The sequence below is a fragment of the Microtus ochrogaster genome, chromosome 5 (assembly GCF_000317375.1).
Source record: "Microtus ochrogaster isolate Prairie Vole_2 chromosome 5, MicOch1.0, whole genome shotgun sequence".
In the NCBI taxonomy this organism is placed as follows: Eukaryota; Metazoa; Chordata; class Mammalia; order Rodentia; family Cricetidae; genus Microtus; species Microtus ochrogaster.
The window spans coordinates 48,814,243-48,834,878 of NC_022012.1; the positions used below are offsets into that span (position 1 = coordinate 48,814,243).

At 49.4% G+C, this 20,636-nt stretch overlaps 1 protein-coding gene across 2 annotated transcripts in view; it reads right to left on the minus strand.

The window, feature by feature from the left end:
• The window catches only part of Acsbg1 (acyl-CoA synthetase bubblegum family member 1), a 60,398-nt gene extending 40,038 nt beyond the window's left edge, over positions 1-20,360 (minus strand). Inside the window, exons 1-3 of one of the 2 annotated variants that reach the window (XM_026779297.1) lie at positions 20,072-20,360; positions 3,230-3,328; positions 2,305-2,399 (exon numbers count right to left, since the gene is read on the minus strand). In XM_026779297.1, coding sequence (XP_026635098.1) covers positions 2,305-2,399; positions 3,230-3,328; positions 20,072-20,325 — 448 coding nt within the window. In that variant the 5' untranslated portion in view covers positions 20,326-20,360. The remainder of the gene's footprint in view (positions 1-2,304; positions 2,400-3,229; positions 3,329-20,071) is intronic. The other variant, XM_005347375.2, reaches the window with a different exon arrangement.
• Between the last annotated feature and the right edge of the window lie 276 nt (positions 20,361-20,636).

The window sequence follows — 20,636 nt, forward strand, 5'->3', positions numbered from 1 at the left end:
CTGCCAACATCCTCCCGACCCCAGGGACATGACTTGTGTGAATGGGGCCTGGAGGTGCCATGCAGCCTCTATTCTGGGTGTCTGCTGACAGCCATGGGGCTAAGAGACTCCTCTGCGCCCCCTCCAGTCTATCAGAGTAAGAAGTGGGAGAATAGCACAAGATTCTCCACAGCTAGAATGCACCCGGGCTGGGAGTTTGTGGAGGGCAGGAAGGAAGCTTGTCAACTTCACAGTCTCCAGAGCCCAGAACACAAGGCAAGGTCGAGAGTCTACAAAGGGCCAGTTGACAGATGCCCACAGTCCCGGCATCCTGTAACCCCACCCTACATTAACTGCAGCGTCCTCTCTGCATCCCGCCTGTCCCCAGCTGCTCAGGTAGCACTGTAGAGGTCACCTTCCTGGGATTCCATACCCAGCTTGTTCAGACCTGCTTTTTCCTGTGCCTGCAGCTGCTAAAGCAGCTGAGAGCCACAGGCTAGCGTCATTCACACCTCTCAAAGAAGCCAGGTGTCCTTCCGAGCTCTCTCATACCAGCTCCGTTCCTCTCAACTGCCAGGAATGCCAATGCTACCACCCACTCCCAGGACCTCTGAGCCCTGGGGCTTCCCTGGCCTAAGCCACTGGGTCTGGCATCTGCCCTTCAATTGCCTCAGGAAGCAATTAAACATCTGCATAAGCAAGCTGGGTTCATGCAGGGAGAGGACACTGTGGTGGGGGAAGTAGGGGCAGGACACTGCCCTGGGAACCCGACAGGTCAGTGAGGTGCCTGGGCTCTTAGGAGCATGGCAGTGAAGCTCTGCTTATGCCTCTCTGGAGCCTAGCAAAGCACTCTCTGAAACCAGGGACTGGCCTGGCTCCTTCTTTACCTCTGACGGGAGGGTGTGTTAAAGACCCACAGAAGACACTTTCAGCCCTGAGGTGACACTCTTGCCAAGGCCACCAGGGACAGCCTGTCAAGTGGCAGCAGCAAGCCAGTGATGGGACTGGAATGCCCAGATGGTCCAGGGCCCCTCTGCATTATACTTCTTTGATTGTTGTTTTTGGATATTTTATATTTATTAGAGAGACATGGCTGGCTGGGATTAGACATACAATTACCCTGTTTCATCCTAAGTGTTAAGACCACAGGTATGTGTTATTATGCCTAAAAGAAATACTTTCTGCCTCAGTTTCCCTGCTGAAAATGGGTAGTGAATTCTCTCTAGCCTGGGACAATACTGTGGCACAGCAGAGAAGCCTGAAGCTTGCTGTTGTCTTTTAGCCACTCTGGGACCCCAGCAATATGTAATTGAGGAGAGAGGATTTGGGACAGAGGCCACAGCCTCCTCCTCTTTCTCTAGTCCCCGGTTCTACCATCACTCTGTGGCTCAGGGTTTTAGAAATGGCCCCTTCTTCCCCACCTTGCCTCATTGCACATACTGCCAGCCACACTCCCAGACTTGTAGACAATTTAACCATGAGGAAAGCTCAGGCATACCCAAAGGGAAGGCCATACAACAAAATACACCGCCGCTTCAGACACAGCCACTGATAGCAACTCGCCTTCGACACCAACCAGCTCCCACTTGGATGACCACCGGACTGTCTGCCTGTCTACTGGAGGAGCCTACAGCTAGCAGACTTTCCTCCTGGGAAGACCAGCCACCCAATGCTCAGTCCTGAAAGGTGACCCAGGCCAGGGACAGTTAGAGCTGAAGGGCAGCACAGCGAGTGGGAAGCTGGGAACCCCTGAGTGGGTTGCCTCTTGTTTCTCTTTTTATTTTGAAATGCTGCTTCTGTTACAATCTTGTTCTGTGCATAAAAGTGATCAAGTGTTGTAATGACACAATTATCATCCAAATAAGTTTTCAGGGTGAATGATAACTGCCTTCCTTGAGGCCTGCTTATCTGAGGGGAAGGTCACCGACGGAGCACGTGACGACCCAGCTTCCAAAACAAACTGTGCTAGCTTGCACCCATCTGCTTGCCCCATGCTCTAGTTAACTAAGTACAAACTCCCAAAGGTGTTGCTTATCTGGCTGGCCCCCTTCCCTGTCCATTGGCAGCCTAAGCCTGCAGGCCCTACCTGCTAGGGTATTCCCATTGTTGCCCCTTCCTCCCAACCTTAGGAGAGAAGGAATCGCCCCCATGATCTTCCATCATGCCTGGCCCTGATGGCCATGTGGCAACTGTGAGTTAAGAGTTAGATGGGGTCCCCGAAATGTGGACATAACAAGATTTCCATGGGTTCTCCCTGAGTTCTGCTCTGTGGTTCCCAGCAGCCCCTATGACTCCCTCCAGGACCACCCCATTATGCGAGCTCACCTGTGGCATCTGGCGGAGAGGCCTTCTCTGGAGCTGAGAACTCAAGGCCATGAGTTGAGGACTCTTTGGGGAGCGTTCGCCCATCAATTAAGGAGCTGGGGAGTGGGGGAGATGGGTAACATAGGTTAGAACATTTTGTGTCCTACCTCACTTCCTCCAGTCCCCTCCCTTTCCTTCTGTAGGAGAAATCAAGTCTTGCTATTGCCTGATTCTTTGAGTGTCACCGTGCAAGATCATATCTCCCCATGAGTCTCAGTGTCTCCATCCAGACAGGAAAAGGGTTGGACTCTGAGCCTTCATTCTAAGAGAATATAGGCTTGAGGTTTGGGGGAAGCCTCTGCCCATCTTTCTTCACTCCTACTACTCCTGGGGCTCACTGAGAGGCTCAGAGTAAAGCTGGGGATGTTCCTAGAACTCTTGGAATCCTAAGGGGCTCCCTCTTCCATGGTGTCTGCCTGCAATCTTGACAGCCCCATGGAGAGGACAGGGGCCAGGGAGAGCTGGGGCTGTGCCTGTCCTAGCTCTTCCTGGCCTCCCAGGCTAGGTGGCCCTGAGCAAGGGTCTCTTCTATCGATCGGGACAGGCTGGCTCCTGGATTTCTGTTATCACCTCAGCCTCGCTGTCCCTCAGCACCAGTCCTTCCCAGGGTTTACCTGGTCACACTTCCCCTTCCTGGGTGGACAAGCAGAGGGATTCCAATACACACCCCTCAGGACTACACAGGGCTGCAGGACTGTACAACAGCAGGAATACATCACCGTCATAGCTATGTAAACAGAACCTACTGGAATTGTATAGTGGGTAACCAGTATGGCTGGTCACAGATGCCTTAAGGGTATGACCCTGGCTCCAGGGAGTCCCATTTGTTTGTCAGGGTGGGGTTACCCCCATCCCTGCCCAGTTCCCAGGAAGCCAGGTCAATTACCTGCTTTGTACATTCGGCCTTATTCCTTGCTGGTACTGCAGGTTCAAACTAAGTTTTCGAACACACCCAGGCCCACCTGGTAGCAGTCTGCTTAAGAACCTGAGATATGTGTTAAAGCAAAAGACACAGAAAGTTATGAAAGGAGAAGGGTTGGAAGGGGAAGGAGAGGACTGAGATGGTCTTTTATATGTGCACACTGTGACTAAGGCATGGTCCACAGGACTGGAGCATCCTTTCTGTTGCTATGACGACCTGCACAGAAGGGGAGGGCTGAGTGGGTCCTTTATATGAGCACACCATGAGTAAGGCATGGTCCACAGGGCTAAACCATCCCTTCTATTGCTATGATGACCTGGCACAGAAGGGGAGGACTGAATTGGCTCCTTCTTGGGAACACTGTGAACAAGGCATGGTCCATAGGGCTGGAGCATCTTCCCTGTTGCTATGGTGACCTGCTCTGGAGAGGACGGAAAGGATGACAAAGCCATGGTTTCTGAGCATTCTGGATTTACTGACTTTGGGGCAGCTGTTTTACAGCACTGTTCTCTAGGGCTGCTGGGTGGAAGCTGCCCCACTTGGGGATGAAGACAGCAATGTTACCAAACAAGCCTGTGAGTTCCCTTAGTGAGGTGGGGCCTGGACAACAAGGCCAAACCCTGTGCTCAGAGCTGACCCACCTTTAAAATCACTGACTGGAAAGCCACTACAAAATCAGCCTGTAATCGCCTACCATCTAGCTCAGCAGCCTCCTCTAAACAGGTCTGTTTGTAAGTCCCCACCATCAAAGGTATGGTGCTCTTCCGCTCCTAATTAAATTTGGGCGAACTGGTTCTGCCTTTCCCAAAGCTAAACAGAGAAAATAAAAAGACAGCCACCCTGGGAAGTCAGAAGGCTAAGTTACTTATTCTGATGAGAGCCTTCTGGTTAGAGAGTGTGGGAAACCCATCTTCCCTGAACAGGCCTTTCCTGAACTCCAGCACCCGGAGTGGGAGAAGACACCGTCTGTAATCCTCGTCTTCTTCCCATCCTTCAGGTGGGCCCTGTTCTTCCACTGGTGGGAGGGGACACCTCACTTACCCTTGCAGTTGGCCCACAGAGGGTCAAATTCAACCCTCATGTCCTGGGCTTAAAGAATTTGGGGGTACCTAGGTTAACAAAAAAATCAAAAAGGAGTTGTCCTTACACACAGAGCTGATCTCCCCTTGTAAGGGCCTTGGCAATTGAGGCCCTTGAGGGACTGTCTGTCACCTGAGTTTGAATGTGTCTAACGTTCTTCCTGCTCACTCAGGGTTCTAGCTAGTGGCAGAAGAGGTTTCAACTGCATGAGGGCCAGAGTCACCCACACAAATCACCAGCACGGCACCACCTCACACAGCTTGCCTGTTTTTACCCTTTCCTGCACCCATTTTTGCCACTGTCAATGTTGGCACCTAGCAAGGCATCATTTTTATAGCAGGATAGGAAAGAAGAGGTCTGAGTGAACCCATACTATAGGTTTTTGTCAGGAGAGAGACCTCGGGATGAAACGGCTCATGTTCCTCTCCAAAAGCCCTGGAAAGCCCTGGGTGAGCGTGAGGCCCCACGTTCGATCCCCAGTGCTAAGGGGGAAACATGGCAGATCTCTGTTCTTTCCAGAAGGACAGGTGACCAGTGAGTGATCCTGGCAGGTGAGGACACTACGGCTAGTAACACGCCTGTTGACGGCGCGATCAATGTTTTATACCTGTCATTCTGGGAAATTAGACTTCTCTTGAATCAGTGCTCTGGAAGCTGGCAGGTTTCCAGGAGGAAATCACCTCAAGTAATAAAATGACAGGGATGGTGGGAGGAGGGCCTGAGCTGACTTGCTTCTGTCTGTGCTTTGAATTCTGAGGAGGAAGATTCCAAGATGGCAGGAGGCTGGTTCCCTTTCACCTAGTGTTCTTCTCATATAAGCCTGCTGTTTGCTCTTCACAGAAGCAAGCCAACGAAACTCGGCGTTCTTTGCTACCTCTCCAGGTATGCAAGGAACAAGAAGACCAAAGTATTGTTTGAGCAACTCCATGAGATGCGGACAGAGGTGTGCAGCAGGGCCTGCTCACTGGCTCTCTCCTAACCATCATTCCACCTCATCTAGTCATCCAGGCTTGCCAGCAGACTGCAGAGCCTCCCTAGCCTCCTTAACTCTTCCTCCAGGAAGCCCTCCTAGATTCCCAAAATACCCTCCAGCTTGGTCTTTGAGAGTCACACACAGGAAGTTCCTGGAAAGTAAGGGTTATCCCCAATTCAGCTCTGTTCTCCAGCCATGAATAATCATTGTCAAAGCCCGGTAAATGTTGGTTGGATATACCCATCATATCATCACGGTGTGACACCTAAATTAAGGGGAACCCCTGCTTCCCGTGTGACTCCCTCACAACGATCCATTTCCAATATAGTCTTATCATTCAATCTTCCCAGTTAGCCCTGAGCAGTAACACAATTGCTGTCAAATCAATGTTCTCTTGAAACAGCCTAGCATGGAGACTGCCCTCCTATTAGGGTTCAACTAACGTCTCAAGTGCTATGCTATGGTCAAATCGCCGTGTGTCTCTGAGCTGTTTTCTTTTTTCTGTTTAGTTTTTTTTTTCAAGACAGGGTTTCTCTGTAGCTTTGGAGCCTGTCCTGGCACTAGCTCTTGTAGACCAGGCTGGCCTAGAACTCACAGAGATCTGCCTGCCTCTGCCTCCCGAGTGCTGGGATTAAAGGCGTGCGCCACCACCGCCCAGCATCTGAGCTATTTTCTAACCCATATCCTATGCTATCGTGAGAAGATGATGTAGAAAAAGCGCTCAGTGCAGAATCATCTGCCTCCATCCCTGGCGACAGCAAGAAGGGGAATGAACAGGGTGACAAGTCTTAAACCCAGGTCCGGGACTCAGGTACTGTGCTAAGTACTCCCCCATGGGAGATGGTGACGGGCAGGAAGCAGGAGGATGGTGGGACCCTGGTTCCTTACACAGTCCTCAGGATGGAGCTGGCAGACCTGAGAAGCAGCACCTCTGGCATGGTCCCTGTGGGGTGGCTGCACCCCTCGAGCTCACCAGGGAGAGAGCGAGAACCTCAGAGGGCTTGTCACAGCGTCCCCTGGGGAAAGCCACCGCAGCCCCAGAGAGGCCCAACTCGACCGCCCTGCAACAGAGACACAGTGTGAGTCACTGCCCAGGCCTAGCAGGGCAGGGGCAGTTGTCCTTCTTTGAGGCATGACTCACCGCTCCTGGGGCTGGGCACCTGACTGTAGTTTACTGCCTTCTAAACCCACACATCCCTTCAGTCTGGGAACAACACAAGCTCACAGTTGGTGGCCTCCTTGAGGCTCTGGGCTCAATATTCCCTAGAGCCAATTGCTCACCTGCAAGAGTCAATCTATCAGATTTCCAGGACTCCTACTTTGCAAAGACTCTGCCCACTGCCCAAGTCTCTGGTATTTGAAATGTTCGTCTCTGTCCAGAGACAAGGGGAAAACCAACTTCCAGACATCCTAAGAAAGTTCTTAATGGAGGTGTTACCTCAGCACCACCCTGCACCTTAAAAACCCCAAAGACATGTTGGGGCTCCCTAAAGAAGGCCAAGCCCATACTTTGCCACCCTGTTATCTTGTACACCAGACCTCACATCCCAGCTTCCCTTTGGTCTATATGGACTGCCTTGTTTCAAAGATGAAACCTCTGACAGCTCTCTCCAGTCCTTACTCCCCACCTCCCCATGACCCCCACAGAATAGTCACAGCAGAGGACTTGCCTAGCAAGCTCGGCCCCAAACTCCCCGCTCACCTTCCTTTTCTTTGTGGCGGCAGGCTCAGGGCTAAACACCCCCTGCTCCTGCAGCTATGGCATGATGAATCTGAGAACTGGCTGCCGCAGTGGCCCAGGTTCCGGGTGATGAGCCACAAGGGCTGGGCATGAGTGGGGACCCGCCCCAGCCCGCCTTGGGGCTCCTGGCAAGGTGTGGCCCCAGGTACCTCTGACCTACATGGCATAGGACCCAGCTTATGGCTCTTACATAAGCGGGGTGGGAAGCAGGACAGGGACTTGCCAGTGCAGTACTAGAGATGGCTCGTTGACTGCGATCCCTAACAGAGCCTTGGAGAAATTACTTCTGCTACTGGGCCATGTACCTGACAGAGCCCACCCTGGGGGCCTCTGGGGCTGGACCAGAAGATTGACTTGTTTGTTCAATTTGTTTTTTTGGGGGGGGGTCCATTTTTATGGTTTCTATGTACACATGCCTTGTCAGACGGGCTGGGGTTCCTGTGTCCACTGTTCCACCTTGCAATGTCAATGTTATTAATATCCCCATTTTCCGGATGAGCGAATGGGGGCTCAGGGAGTGCTAGACTTGCTACATGTTACACAGCCAGCAAGAGGCAGAGCCAGCGTGTTTAAACTGGCTCCCCACAGCTGGCTCTGAAGCCAGGATGCCAGGACACAGGTTTATCCAGCACTTGCAACACAAATTCAACCATTCTATCCAACCTACCTCGGACAACCCTCATCCACGGACCTTGCCTCGGGTTTCTAAAGACACTCCCCACCCCGCAACACTAGTGAGTTTGCAGCTGCCATGGCTTCTTTAGTACTCTCTAAAACTAGGAGAACCTCTGCCCACCTCTCCTTCTGGCTTCTCCTTAGATTTCTCTGTTTCTTGCCTCTTTTGAGAAATTCACTCATATCTTCATCTTTAATTATTCCCTGGGAGCTAAACTCCAATCCCAAACTGCTCCCAAGCTGAGACGAGAGGCTAGAGGCACCCCAGCCAGCATGAGGGGAGATCTCAAATCCTAGTTTAACTCACATGCAGGGCACAGAGACAGCAATTGGGACAAGGACTTGTTGGTAGGTCCTCTACTGACTTGGGTGACAGAGAGCTACTAGCACCCCATCTTCAAGATAATTTTGACCTTTACCCTGTTTTCACTCCTGAGCAGCTTCTTTCCCAAGTAGCCCCTGCCCACTGCTCCACCTTGTGACATCCAGGTCATTTCACACTTTGCTCTGAAACCTGGTGGATGAGCCATTTTGAGAGCCTTCTAGCCAGGCAGTGGTGGCACACACCATTAATCCCAGCACCTGGGGGGCAGAGGCAGGTGGATCTCTGTGACTCTGAGGCCAGCATGGTCTACAAGAGCTAGTTTCAGAAGAGGCCTCAAAGCTACAGAGAAACCCTGTTTCGCAAAAGAGCCTTCTAGAAATCCACTGCTCATTCCATCCATAGGCTTCTGCAATCAGAAGCACTCTTCCTATTTGAGAAGACTGTGTGACCCCAGAAATCCAGGCCCAGTCATATGAAAGGCTTTCAGACTTTCCTCCCACCAGGAGAGGTGATGAGAGAGCTCCCCTCTTCTCCCCAGTGCTGGCTGAGTAGGGGCTTCACGCTTGGAATCAGCACTGGGTCCTACTGGCTGAGGGGAAGGGGTGGTAACATCTACACTTGAAGGCAAAGGTAGTCTCATCCCTAAGTTTCTAGGCCCTCTGGATGGCTGGATATAGTTTCCAAACTGATGAGGTTCAGGGAACTTGGGAACTATGTAAGCCCCTTTCCAATCCTTTGTAAAACCCATCAGCAGGCCTCCTCCTCCTGAGCCCTACTCCTCCAAGCCCCACATATTCCAAGAAGAACTCCGAGAGGGACCCCCTGCTGTCACATTTTTTCCTGGAGCTGGCTAGCTAATCCAAGGCATTTAGTTAGTATTTGAGGACTAGCAATCGCTAGGAAACTGAAATGTGAACTCAGTCCTTACTCCCAGAGTTGGAAATAATCTCTCCCTGTCCCAGTGATTGATAGCTTCTGGGGGGCGGGGGGTCCTTCCTCCTATCCCGGAGTTGATTTAATGCCTTCTGTGTGCCAGGTGGCATGTGGGCTGTGTGGGCAGAGGTGAGCAAACTGGATGTACATTAGAGATAGTGTGCGCTTGATGGCCGGTGGGCATGCATGTGTTCAAGGCTACTCGTTGGTGAGGGGTGTCATCAGTGCCAGCTTTGGGGAGGGCAAAGAGAGACCATGGAGGAGGGCTGAAGGTAAGATTATTTCATGTGAAGCCATGGGGGTAGGGCAGGGGAAGCTACTATGGGTAATAGATATAGTCTGTGGACCATCTGGTCTTAGCTCCCAGTTCATGGGTGGGGCCTTGGGCCAAAGTAAAGATCTGCCGGGTATATGAAATCTCTAGAAAAGCATTAGGGTAAGGTATTCATGATCTAGCATATGCTCAGAGCCACCAGAAGGAACGGATTGGAGCAGAGATCGTGGGGCCCTTGACTGACTGAGTCCCAACAGGAGTGGGTTGTTTACTGAGGGACCTCACCCACAACAATTCCTCCTCCCTAAGCCTTGGCTCCCATCTTGATGGGTGGGGCAGCCATCTAGCCAGTTTACTCTTAACCCAGCTGGCAGTACCTAGACTGAGTGTTCAACCTTGGCAAACCAAATCCCATTGTCCGCGTAAGGAAATAAATATACCAATCATCAAGTTCTATGACAGTCTCTCAAAGGAGTTGGCTAGCAAATTGGTCAAGCCCAAGGCAGAGTTCTCTGGACACTAATCTTTGGATTTTTGCCTTGATTGTGTGACTTCAGACAACTGCTGGTTCTCCTCTGGTACTCCATATTTTGAGATGTCACAGATAAAGGGCCTCCCAGTTTCAAGACTGTGTTTGACAATCAAGGGCCTGCGCTAGAAGTCTGCCATTCTAAGTAGAGATAAGGCTACGCGTTTGCGTGTTGCCAGGATCCCGTGCCCGAGAGTGCAGGGAAAACATAGGAATAGGAACGGTATGTGCTCTTGATTTTCCTGTATGGGGCACGTACTGGTTATTGTGCAATGCTTTCCGTTCCATCTGTGTGGAAACGTCCATCCTCACAACAGCTCAGTGAAACACTGCTGCTGTCGGAATCCTACAGACGAAGAAACACACTCAGACATAGACTTCAGAGAGGTGGGCTCAGAGCTCACGTCCTTAGTCAGCCAGATATCCCGGAAGTGCTGGGCCCTCCAGGTGATTGGAATGGGACAGGGCAGGGACAAGAAGGCCAGTAGGGAATGGGGCATCTCAGCATCTTCTGTCCCCATTCCCGACTGTGCATCAAATATCAGGGCTGTGACAAGTGTTGTGGACAATAAGAAAGGTCAGAATTCAAGTTCTGAAATCCTAATGAAGCCGCCTTCTTTTTTTCTCAAATCCCAAATTTTATTTATTTATTTATTTTGTTTGTTTGTTTGTTTATTTATTTATTTATTTGTGTGTGTGTGGAGGTCAGAAAACAGTCTGAATGGGTTGTCTGAACATTTGCAGGGGTTGGTTCTCTTGTTCTACTATGTTGACTCAAGGGATCAAACTTAGCTTTTCAGGCGTGGCTGCAAATGCCTCAGCCCCTTAACCACCTCTTACGTGGCATCAAGGATACAACTGGTAGGTCTGATGATCACTGGGGAGGCGGTGTGAAGCTCAAAGTTGACAGAGTTCTAGCCCAAAAATGACTTGAAAACCACTGACTGCCATTTTTATTTGAAGTGCTGCATGCATGTTTCTGACTGTGTTCTTTTTCCCCTGGGGGCCTCGGCTGCCCCAGCTACAGAATACAACTGGATTAGATAAGTAGGTTGTAAATCCCAGCTCTGGTCAAAGAGGAGTCTCTGCTTCTCTCCCAGGGATATGAGAGGAGGGAAACACACTGCTTGGCCCTCCAGTCCTAGATCCTCACTGTGTAGAGAAGACTTCCACCAGGCCACCCAGGCGTGTGCCAATGACGGCCGCTGCTCTGGGGACACACCGGCCAAAGAAGAAAGATGTGACACACGACCATAGTCTGTACTTCTTGGGCCTTGGCTGGCAAGGGGCTCTGCTGTGGGGTAGTTGGAGTGTCACAGCAGCAGAAGGGAATCTGGAAGATGCCAGATAATGTTCCAGCTACTTTACAGGTCTTGCTCATTTTGCTGTCTTGACCGACTGTGGCCCCATCTTATGAGGAAATGGAAGCACTATGAGAGGAAGTAAATCCCTGAAAGTTGCGCAGCTAGTGATGGGGTCATCTGGGACCCTGGTGAGCAGACTCCAGGGTTCACGTTTTTGTTTTTATTTTGTTTTCTGGTGTTGGGAATAGAATAAAGCTGAATAATTCACTTGTGCATGCTGGGTAATCTCTGCCCTGAGCTATATACCCCGGCCCCCACTCCATGAAGCCTCCAGTTCCATACTATGTCTTAGTAACATGGGATTTCCTAGAAACAACTGACGCAGAACAGCAGACATGGTGGCTAAGGAACGGGTTTATTATGTTTGTGTTGGTAGAGTCTTCAAAGTAACATAGTCTTAATCCTTCTAACACCCAATTCATAATATTGACCATGCAGCCAAGAAAGACTAGACATCTGAAAATATGCACAATCAAGGGGGAAAGACAGAGAGAGAAACAACCCCTGGTCTGACACAGATATAGAAATGAAGGTACCAGGGCTTCGTAGCAGTTATTAAGACAAACTGGAGAAATAAAGAGGGAAAAAAGTAGTCACCAAACATTGTGTGCGTTTCTGTCTGTCTGTCTTTCTGTCTGTCTCTCAGTCGGTCTGTCTGGGTATATGTATGATGTGTATACATTTTGTGCTGATCGCTGGGCATCTGTATGTGTGTGTTGTGATGTATGTGGGTACATGCTGTGTGAGCCCATGTAGAGGGATCTCCCCTTGTGCTGGTGTGTTTTGTGGGCACATTGACAAGTACAGTGGAGTAAAACTCAGAAACGAGTTCCAGTTTCTTGTAAGTTCACAGCGAACCAATCTTCACTAAGATGAGACGACCCAACAGAGAGAGAAGGGTCTTTCCAGCAAGCTGAGGTGGCTGAGGAAGATGAAGGCAAAGCTCTTCCCCTGCCAGCCGCAAAACAGAAGCTCAAAAGGAAACAAACCAATATACATTATTTGATCTAATTCAATGTGAATTCAATTACTTAATGAAAATCTAAGTCTGTAAAAACACTGGAAGAAGTAAATCTTGTAACTGTGACTTAGGCAAAGATTTCTCACACACGGTACTGAAGATATAAACAACAAAAGAAAAACCGATAAGTTGGTTGTGATCAAAATTAGAACTATATCCGAGCTTCAGGGGACACAATCAAGAACCCGAAAAGCTAACCCAGAAAGTTAGAGGAACTACTTCCAAATCAGATGGTGGTAAAGAGAGTTGTGTTTAGAATATGTAAATAAACACTTATCACTCAATAATGAACAATATTGACAAAGGGGAATTGAAAAGACATCTTTCTGAAGAAGACAATAGGCTCTTTAGAGGTTACTCAACGTCTCAGTCACCGGGACACACAAATCAAAACCATATGAAGTAACAGCTTACACCTGCCAGGGTTGTGGTAATCCCCAAAGTCAAGGGAGTTGGCAATGGTATGGAAACGCTGGAGCCCTTGCAACTGCTCAGAGGACAGTTTCTTCTGGCTTCTCGAAGATTATCTGTTGAGCTGGGTATGGGGTGCACTCCTTTAACCCCCAAATCTGGAAGACTGAGGCAGGCAGATCTCTGAATTCGAGGACAGCTTAGTCTACATAGAAAGCTCTAGGCTAGCCAAGGGTACATAATGACACCCTGTCTCAAACAGGAAAATAAAATTTTAAAAGGTTATGAAATGAATTTCATATGACCTAACAACTCCCTCATAGGCATATACCCAGGAGAAATGAAAAGAGATGTTGACACCAAAACTGAACATTCTCAGCCTGATGGTTATATAACACCCACGTGCCCATCAATGGATGAAGGGGTAAGCAAGTTGTGACATATAAAGAAATATTAATTAGGCATAAAAGAAATGAAAAGCTACCACACCTTTAATCTGACACTTGGGAGGCTGTGGTTAGAGAATTGCTTTGGGTTCAAAGCCAGCCTGGGTGGCACAGTGGTCTAGACCCTGTCTCAGCCCCCCTCGTGCACAAACACACAGACAGAAGGAGACAATAATACACGCTACATGATGACTGAGTCATGAAAACACAGCCGCTAAGAGGTCACTCACAATAGGCTGTACATCAGCAGAGACAGAGGTCACTCACAATAGGCTGTACATCATCAGCAGAGACAAATCAGATTAAAGGCATCAAAATGCTGATGGGTGCAGGCAAAGACAATATTTTAAAAGAAATGGAGGGTTGTGGGGGGTGGGGGGAGGACGCATTAACAAAAGGAAGAAGGCAGAAGTGACTGGCCGCTTGCCATGGAAGCCATAGAGATGTCAGTATGGCTATAACAAATCCTTGGATGCAAGCCAGAATTTTCTTCACCTTTAAAAGGAAGGTAAAATAACGGCATTTTTTTTTCCACAAATGAAAGACGGAAACATTTCTTACAAAAGCTGCTGTAATAGGTTGAAATCATGTTTGCAAATTCTTTTTCGAGATTGGGTCTCCCTGTGTAGCCCAGCCTGGCTTGAACTTACAATCCTCATGCCTCATCCTCCTGAGTGTTGGAAGTATAAGCACGTGTCACCATGCTTGGCCATCCTGCACATTCACAACACTGTTTCCATCAGTTGGTGAAGTCTGATTAATCCCACCCACACCCCTTAATAAGTGCTAGCCCAATGCCTGGCTCCTAACATTGTAGGGAAGTGCCTAGCTTCCAAGGCTGGGTCAGAAAAAGCAAAGTCTCCACCTAACTCTCAAAGTAGGTGATTGTGGATCCCTGACCCATCATGTCAGAAATCTGCCTACCTCGAAGGCATGTTGGTGACATCATTCAGGGAAGACACATAGAAATACATATATGCTGAAGAGTCCTAGAACACTCGGCATACTGCGTGTCCCCAGCACAGGCTCCAGATATGTGAGCCATGACTCTCAAACATCCCTAGTAGCCCTGCTGACCCACCACCACGTGGTGAGGACACTCAAGTAGCTCACAGAGAGGGCCATTGGCAAAGAACTAAGGTCTCCAGCCAATGCCAGTATAATAACACACATCCTTATCACTGGCAACTTGTGAATATGGCTTTTTACTTTACTTTTGGTGGGTGGGGTATGGATATGATTAAGGAGCTCAGGACAGAAAGAATATTTTGTGTTACCAAGAGAACTCGAAATACAATTACGTATGTTCTGAAAGAGGTTACAGCAGTTCAAGTTATTGTTGGTGGTAGTGTGACATACATCAAATAAAACAAGAACTCAAATGACCCTTGGCAGAATGGAGAATAAACACATTGTGGTATCTACACAAGGAAGCAGAGATGTGCTTGACAATCCAAAGAATAAACAATGTACTACAGAAACACTTAATGACATGGATGGCCTCTCCGGCATAAAATGTGACAAGAGCCAGGCACAAAAGGGCACAATCTGTGTGGAGTGACTTACACACATGACATTCAAGAATGGCTAGAGAAATGGGGGGACGTGAAGGATTTTTCTGGAATGATGAGTATTTTCCATATTAAAGTTGGGTTGTTGATCATATGGTGTGCACACTGAAGTCATCACCTATAGGTCAGTATGTTTCACGGTAGGAAACATTTGCCTCCGTTAATAAAACCCCATCCACCTACTCAACTCTTCAGACGGACATTCTGCAAGTGGAAGCTCAGAGAGCCAGGCCTACATGTCTCTCCTGTGATCGTGGCCTTCAGAGTTTCCCAGCTCTCTGTGAGCATCTTCCACACAAGCCTCTGTCAGGAGTCACAACAAAGAATCCAGGAGACTCTTCTTCTCTTTTAATTAACTACTTCAATTTGTTAATTTTTAAAATGAATTTATTCCTTGGAAATTTCATATATATCATACATTCTGGGGGCTGGAGAGATGGCTCAGTGGTTAAGAGCATTGCCTGCTCTTCCAAAGGTCCTGAGTTCAATTCCCAGCAACCACATGGTGGCTCACGACCATCTGTAATGGGGTCTGGTGCCCTCTTCTGGCCTTCAGCCGTACACGCAAGACAGAATATTGTATACATAATAAATAAGTAAATATTAAAAAAATAATACATTCTGGCCTAGCTTATCCTCATTCCTTGCCCAAAGTCTCTCTTCTCATCAGGTGCTCCTTCCTCCCACTCTTATTCTTTAAAGGTTTATGTTTATTTCTTTCAATCAAGTGAGCGTTGGGGTGGAGTGCGCACGTACTAGTGCCTGTGGTGGCCAGAAACTGCAGTTATGCCATGGACAGGTAACTGAGCTAGAACCACTGCAGGAGCAGGTGAGCTCTTAACCACTGAGCCATCACTCCAGCCCCGCACTGCCATGAATTTGGTTTTGTGGTCCACGGAGTTTAGGCAGGGCTGCATACACGGACATGGTGGCAGCATAGACAACTAGCCACTAAAGACAGTGGAGGACCACTAAGGACAATGACTCCCACTCCTGCAACAACAGACAGCTGCCAATCACCCTGGAGGAGGGGCCAGACCCCCATGGGCCCCTCCCTCATCATCAGCTGCCAATAACACCTGGAGGAGGGGCCAGACCCCCATGGGCCCCTCCCTCATCATCAGCTGCCAATCACCCTGGAGGAGGGGCCAGACCCCATGGGCCCCGCCCCTCAGCGGTGTCTGCTTGTTGAAGGGTTCAGTCCTGTGCTGGTCCTCCCAGTTGCTCTGAGTTCATGAGTGTGGCAAGCACTCAATGCCTAGAGGGTAGCTTTCCACAGCTCCACAGCCCCACAGCCTCACTGTCTGGCTCTTTCATCCTTTCTGCAACACGGGGGTCTCTTGAAGGATTGGGTGTTTAACAGAACTCTCTCTTCCCACTGCTGTCCTTTACAGAGGTGATGAAATTAAGTAACAAACTCTCCTTCCCCAGAGGGATTCAAGTCAGAGTAGATTGAAGTAAATTGTTTCTGTGTTGGTGTAGTAGCCGAATGGGTAAGACTATGACCTGAAAGAACCCACCGACCTGGGAGGGCATATGTCATTTAAAAGGGTTTACCTGGGGACACAGCTATTAGCTTGGGTTCCAATCCTTGGCTTTGAGCCAGCTTGGCCTCTGCTGCCCCTGGCTAACAATCGACAACACTGCAAGGACCCAGGGCTGACGTGGGTTAGTCTGAAGATACCCAGATTGAATGTCATATATCTGGGACCAGGCCCAGTTTGCCTCAGGGACTCTGACTTTCCAGATAGGTCCTGCCCTTTGGATACTCTGACACCAATACCTTGACTTCCTGTGGCCATTACAGTCCCAACTCTGTCCTGTGCCCACTGGCCTTGAACACCAAGGTCCTTCCCATCCTTTCCTATAGAGCTCTTTCCCCAATGAAATTCTGCTTACCTTTCAGGTCTCGGATTTTGTTGTTGTTGTTGTTTGGTGTTTTAAGACAGGGTTTCTCTGTAGCTTTGGAGCTGTCCTGGAACTAGCTCTTGTAGACCAGGCTGGCCTCGAACTCACAGAGATCCGCCTGCCTCTGCCTCCCTAGTGCTGGGATTAAAGGCACGTGCCACCACCGCCAGGCTCAGGCCTCAGGTTTAAAGACTCCTTTAGTCTCCAAGACAAAGTCAGATCTCTATTATATTATCTCCATTTCTTTTTACATTACTAACTTTAAAATTATTTTATTATGATAAAATAAATATAGCCTAAAAGTTAACATTTTTACCATTTGAAGTGTATAATTCTCTGGCCCTGGATATTTTTTCCTTTCTTTTCTTTTACTACATTAAAAAAAAAATATTTGTGTGTTTAAGGGGATGTGCATGCGGGGGTCAGAGGGCAACTTGCAGTAGGGATTGAACTCAAATTGTTAGGCTTGGTGGCAGGCAACTCTTCTGGCTAAGCCATCTCACCAGTCCCCTCCCCTCCCCACCACACACACACACACACGGATACACACGCACACACATATGTGCACACACATGCACATACACACACGTACACAAACAGATGCACACATGTACACACGCCCTCACACACACAAACATCCATGTACACAAACAGACACACATGTACACACACAGGCACACACATGCACTTATACACATGCACAAATGCACGTACATGCACACACACACACACTAGCATTTTTCTTCACACATTTTAAAATTCCTTTTTGATGCCTATCATTAAACTGTAAGTTTAATGACTCATGGCATAATTATTTACTAATGTTTGCCTTCTTGGCTGGTGTGTAAACTCCTTAAGGCAGAGGCTTGTTTTGTCGTCTATGACATTCTCTTGTGTTTAGTGCAATTCCTGGAGATCTGACAATATGTGATGTTGAGTTATGAATGGGCATATTATAGAACAGAGGAAAACAATAGAGATATCAAAGCACGAGGAAAAGAAAGAGCAGCCATACTTCTGTACTATGCGAAGTGGGCAGTGGGAGTCGGGAGAATCTCCAGAACTGGAAGGCTCTGTGTGTTCCCAATGCCAAGGACACTTGTGCTTTTGGTAACATTTCCCTGTGGTTGTTCCTCTTAAGCCATCATGCCGGTGAGATGGATTGACCCCTCCCTGCCACCGTTGGCAAGCTTTATCTGTGAGGACAGCATCTCTTGCCTAGCTTGCTGCAGCGTCCTGGACTGTCTTCCATCATGGGCTCTCGGGGGTGGGAGGTGTTCCTCTCCATACCCGGCTTCTGTCAGGCAGAGCTAAGACAGTAGCAGGCCGCTCAGGGTGAGTGTGGGCAGTTTAGAGCCAGCAATCCTACAGACCAATTTTCTGCTTCACTTCCCCTGGCTACCTCACATTCAGTTCCTTTGTGGCCACCACCGGAGCCATTCCTTACTTGCCATAGACTGCTAACTGCCACCAGTGGCTCTGGAGCCTTGGAAGGATGAAGGGATGCAGCCACCTGTTTCCTCCTCCTCTCTGGCTGGCTGCCCTAGGCCACAATAGAACACATCAGACTCTCCAGACCATGAGTTAGCCTGGCCCCAGCCAGGTGGTCTGATGGCCACTTCTGCACAAACACACTGCCCCTGCTACCACCCTGGGACCATAGCCTTTCAAACCTGAGACCAATTGTCCCTTTCTCAAGGACTTCCTTTCATTGGGGTGTTTCTACCAGACCTGGGACTTGATATGACTGAGACCTAATGGCTCAGGGCATGCTCAATAAAGATAGCATACTCTATAGCCTCAGTCTCGAGAGGTACACCAGTTCTAGGCACCCCTTGGCTGCCCAATACCTGTTCCTCCACTGGCCAGCCAACCCTTCTGCAGTATGAGGGAGGAAAGAGGAAGCAAGGGTCTTTCAACTTATGGGAGGTTTCTGGAACCATCCTTACCACAAGAGCAGCTGTCCCTGGCCACAGATATGGAGCTTTGCTAACTCCAGTAAGGAACCAATGGTCTTTCCTCGTAGCTACACTGCAAGACTGCTGGGGTACCTTCGCCTGCCCTGCCAGACAGATGGGGAAACTGAGGCTCAGAGACGGTATGTCTTGCCTTGAGTCGTAGAGTGAGTCAGGAGTCTAGCCGGACCAGAGCCCAAGCCATGAGTTTTGCAGCCTGCCCTGGCCACTGCCCTGGGGTTTGTGTGTCTGTGGTGTGTGAGCCTGCAGCCCTGAAGACGTTGTCAAACATGATCAAGGTCAAGGGAAGTCAGGCTGTTCATCTTCAGTTGCACAGAGGGAAACACTAAAACTCAGAGAGGTTCAACAACTTATCCCAAGTTGCTCAGTGAGAAAGCGGTGGAATCCTTGTCTGTCCTGCAAGCCCTGAGCCTGTGCTCGCTCCCATAACAGAGTCCTTCCTGCCAAGGCTGGAGACGGCCCCCAGGTTTGACCATCTCAGTATTATCAATGAAGCAGACTCAGGGCCTATCAGCTCAGGTGCCCAGCTTTCTCCCTGGTGGCCAAGTCCCTGTCAATTTGGACCTGACATATGGACTTCAGCAAAAACTGGGCTTACTGACCCTACTCACCCTTCATTTAGTGGGACAGGGGACTTTGAAAACCAGCAGACACTGTTCTTCATTTTTCAAGGTCTGAGCTTCCCAGGAATCTATGAGCATCACTTGGGATGGTGTGCTAGCCCCTGCTCTTTGAGCTCAAGAGAGATTGTACCCAGAGCCTCCAGGGCCTAGACCTTTCTGTGCCAACAGCCCATGTCCAAGGCCACAACTGTTCCCCTATACTTGCATCCCTTACACAGGGAAGGGTACTGCTTGTGGCTGATGAATTTGTTTCAAGGACCTTAAGGGACAGATCAACACATCCTCCCATCCACCCTACCTTTCTTTCTGCATAGCCCTTATGAGGACAGTGGCCATGTTCTTGGAACCCATATCCTTGCAGGATCTGCACTTACTACCAAGGACCCAGCCCTTGGCACTTAGCCTTGAGCTCCCCTGTATACAATCCAACCACTTAGCACACTGCTGAGCCTGAGCCCTTGTCTTCCTCTATTCTGTGTTCTGCCTATTTCTTTCCTTCATGGGGCATAGATGCAGTTCCTCCAAATCAGTGGCTTTGGACAACTTCAGCCACTGGTCATGTACTGACAAAGAGGGCCAGGGACTTGCCAAGGTCATTCAGCAGGCTGAGGCTGGGATCATGGGCACTTCCCTGAACTTATCGGCCATTGACCCCCATATGCTATGTGCCACTTCACCCGCCAACCCCGGGAGACAGAGGGACATGCCTGTTGACTGAAACCTTTTTTAATGGCAGTGTAACTAGTTCCTCAATCAAGCCTCTATGGCTACCAGAAAAAACAGACACATTAAATGGCATTCCAAAGGACAAGCGTCCCTAACTCGTTCCTTTTCCATCACAGGGATCAGGGAAAGAAACCAAGGCTCAGAAAGATAAGTCGCTTGCCCGGCCCCTGTAACAGAATGAACTCGGCCGGGCTTCAAGCTCCATGTGCTGAGACCTGACTTGGACTCACCTGGTTTGGGAGCTGTTTTGGGTGGTCCCCAAGGCACCTTGCTGCTGGGCATCTCTGCTGTCGGGCATGTTGGAGTCCCTGGTCAGGCAGCAGTATCCTGCTTCAGGACCGCGTGGCATCCGCTGTGGGAATTCACCAAAGACAGCGCTGTTCAGCGCCGGTCTCCCACAGTGAGAGGTTGGCCTTGAGTGGGGCAGTGGGGGCGGGCATGGGGTAGGGGTAGGCGGTGCCTGGATTGACCCAGAGGGCCCCATTTCCTCTCTATTTTCAGAAGCTCAGAATGTCCCTAGACAGTGAAGTTGCTCAGGACGAAAACTTTCCTTTTCTTCCTGGTTTCCCTGTACTCAAGATGAGGAGAATTTCAATGAAGCCAGACTTCATTTTTATGCAAATCGACCCCGGTTCTCCCAGAAGGTCTAGCCAATGGGCTCAGGACTTCTAGGCCCCCAGAAAACCTCCTCACTGTCTTTAAAGGGACACTTTGGAGCAAATGGGTGTTCCCAGCACAAATCCAGACCCTGAACCGGAGATGACTGCTAGTCCCAATGCCCATTCTGCAGCCTCA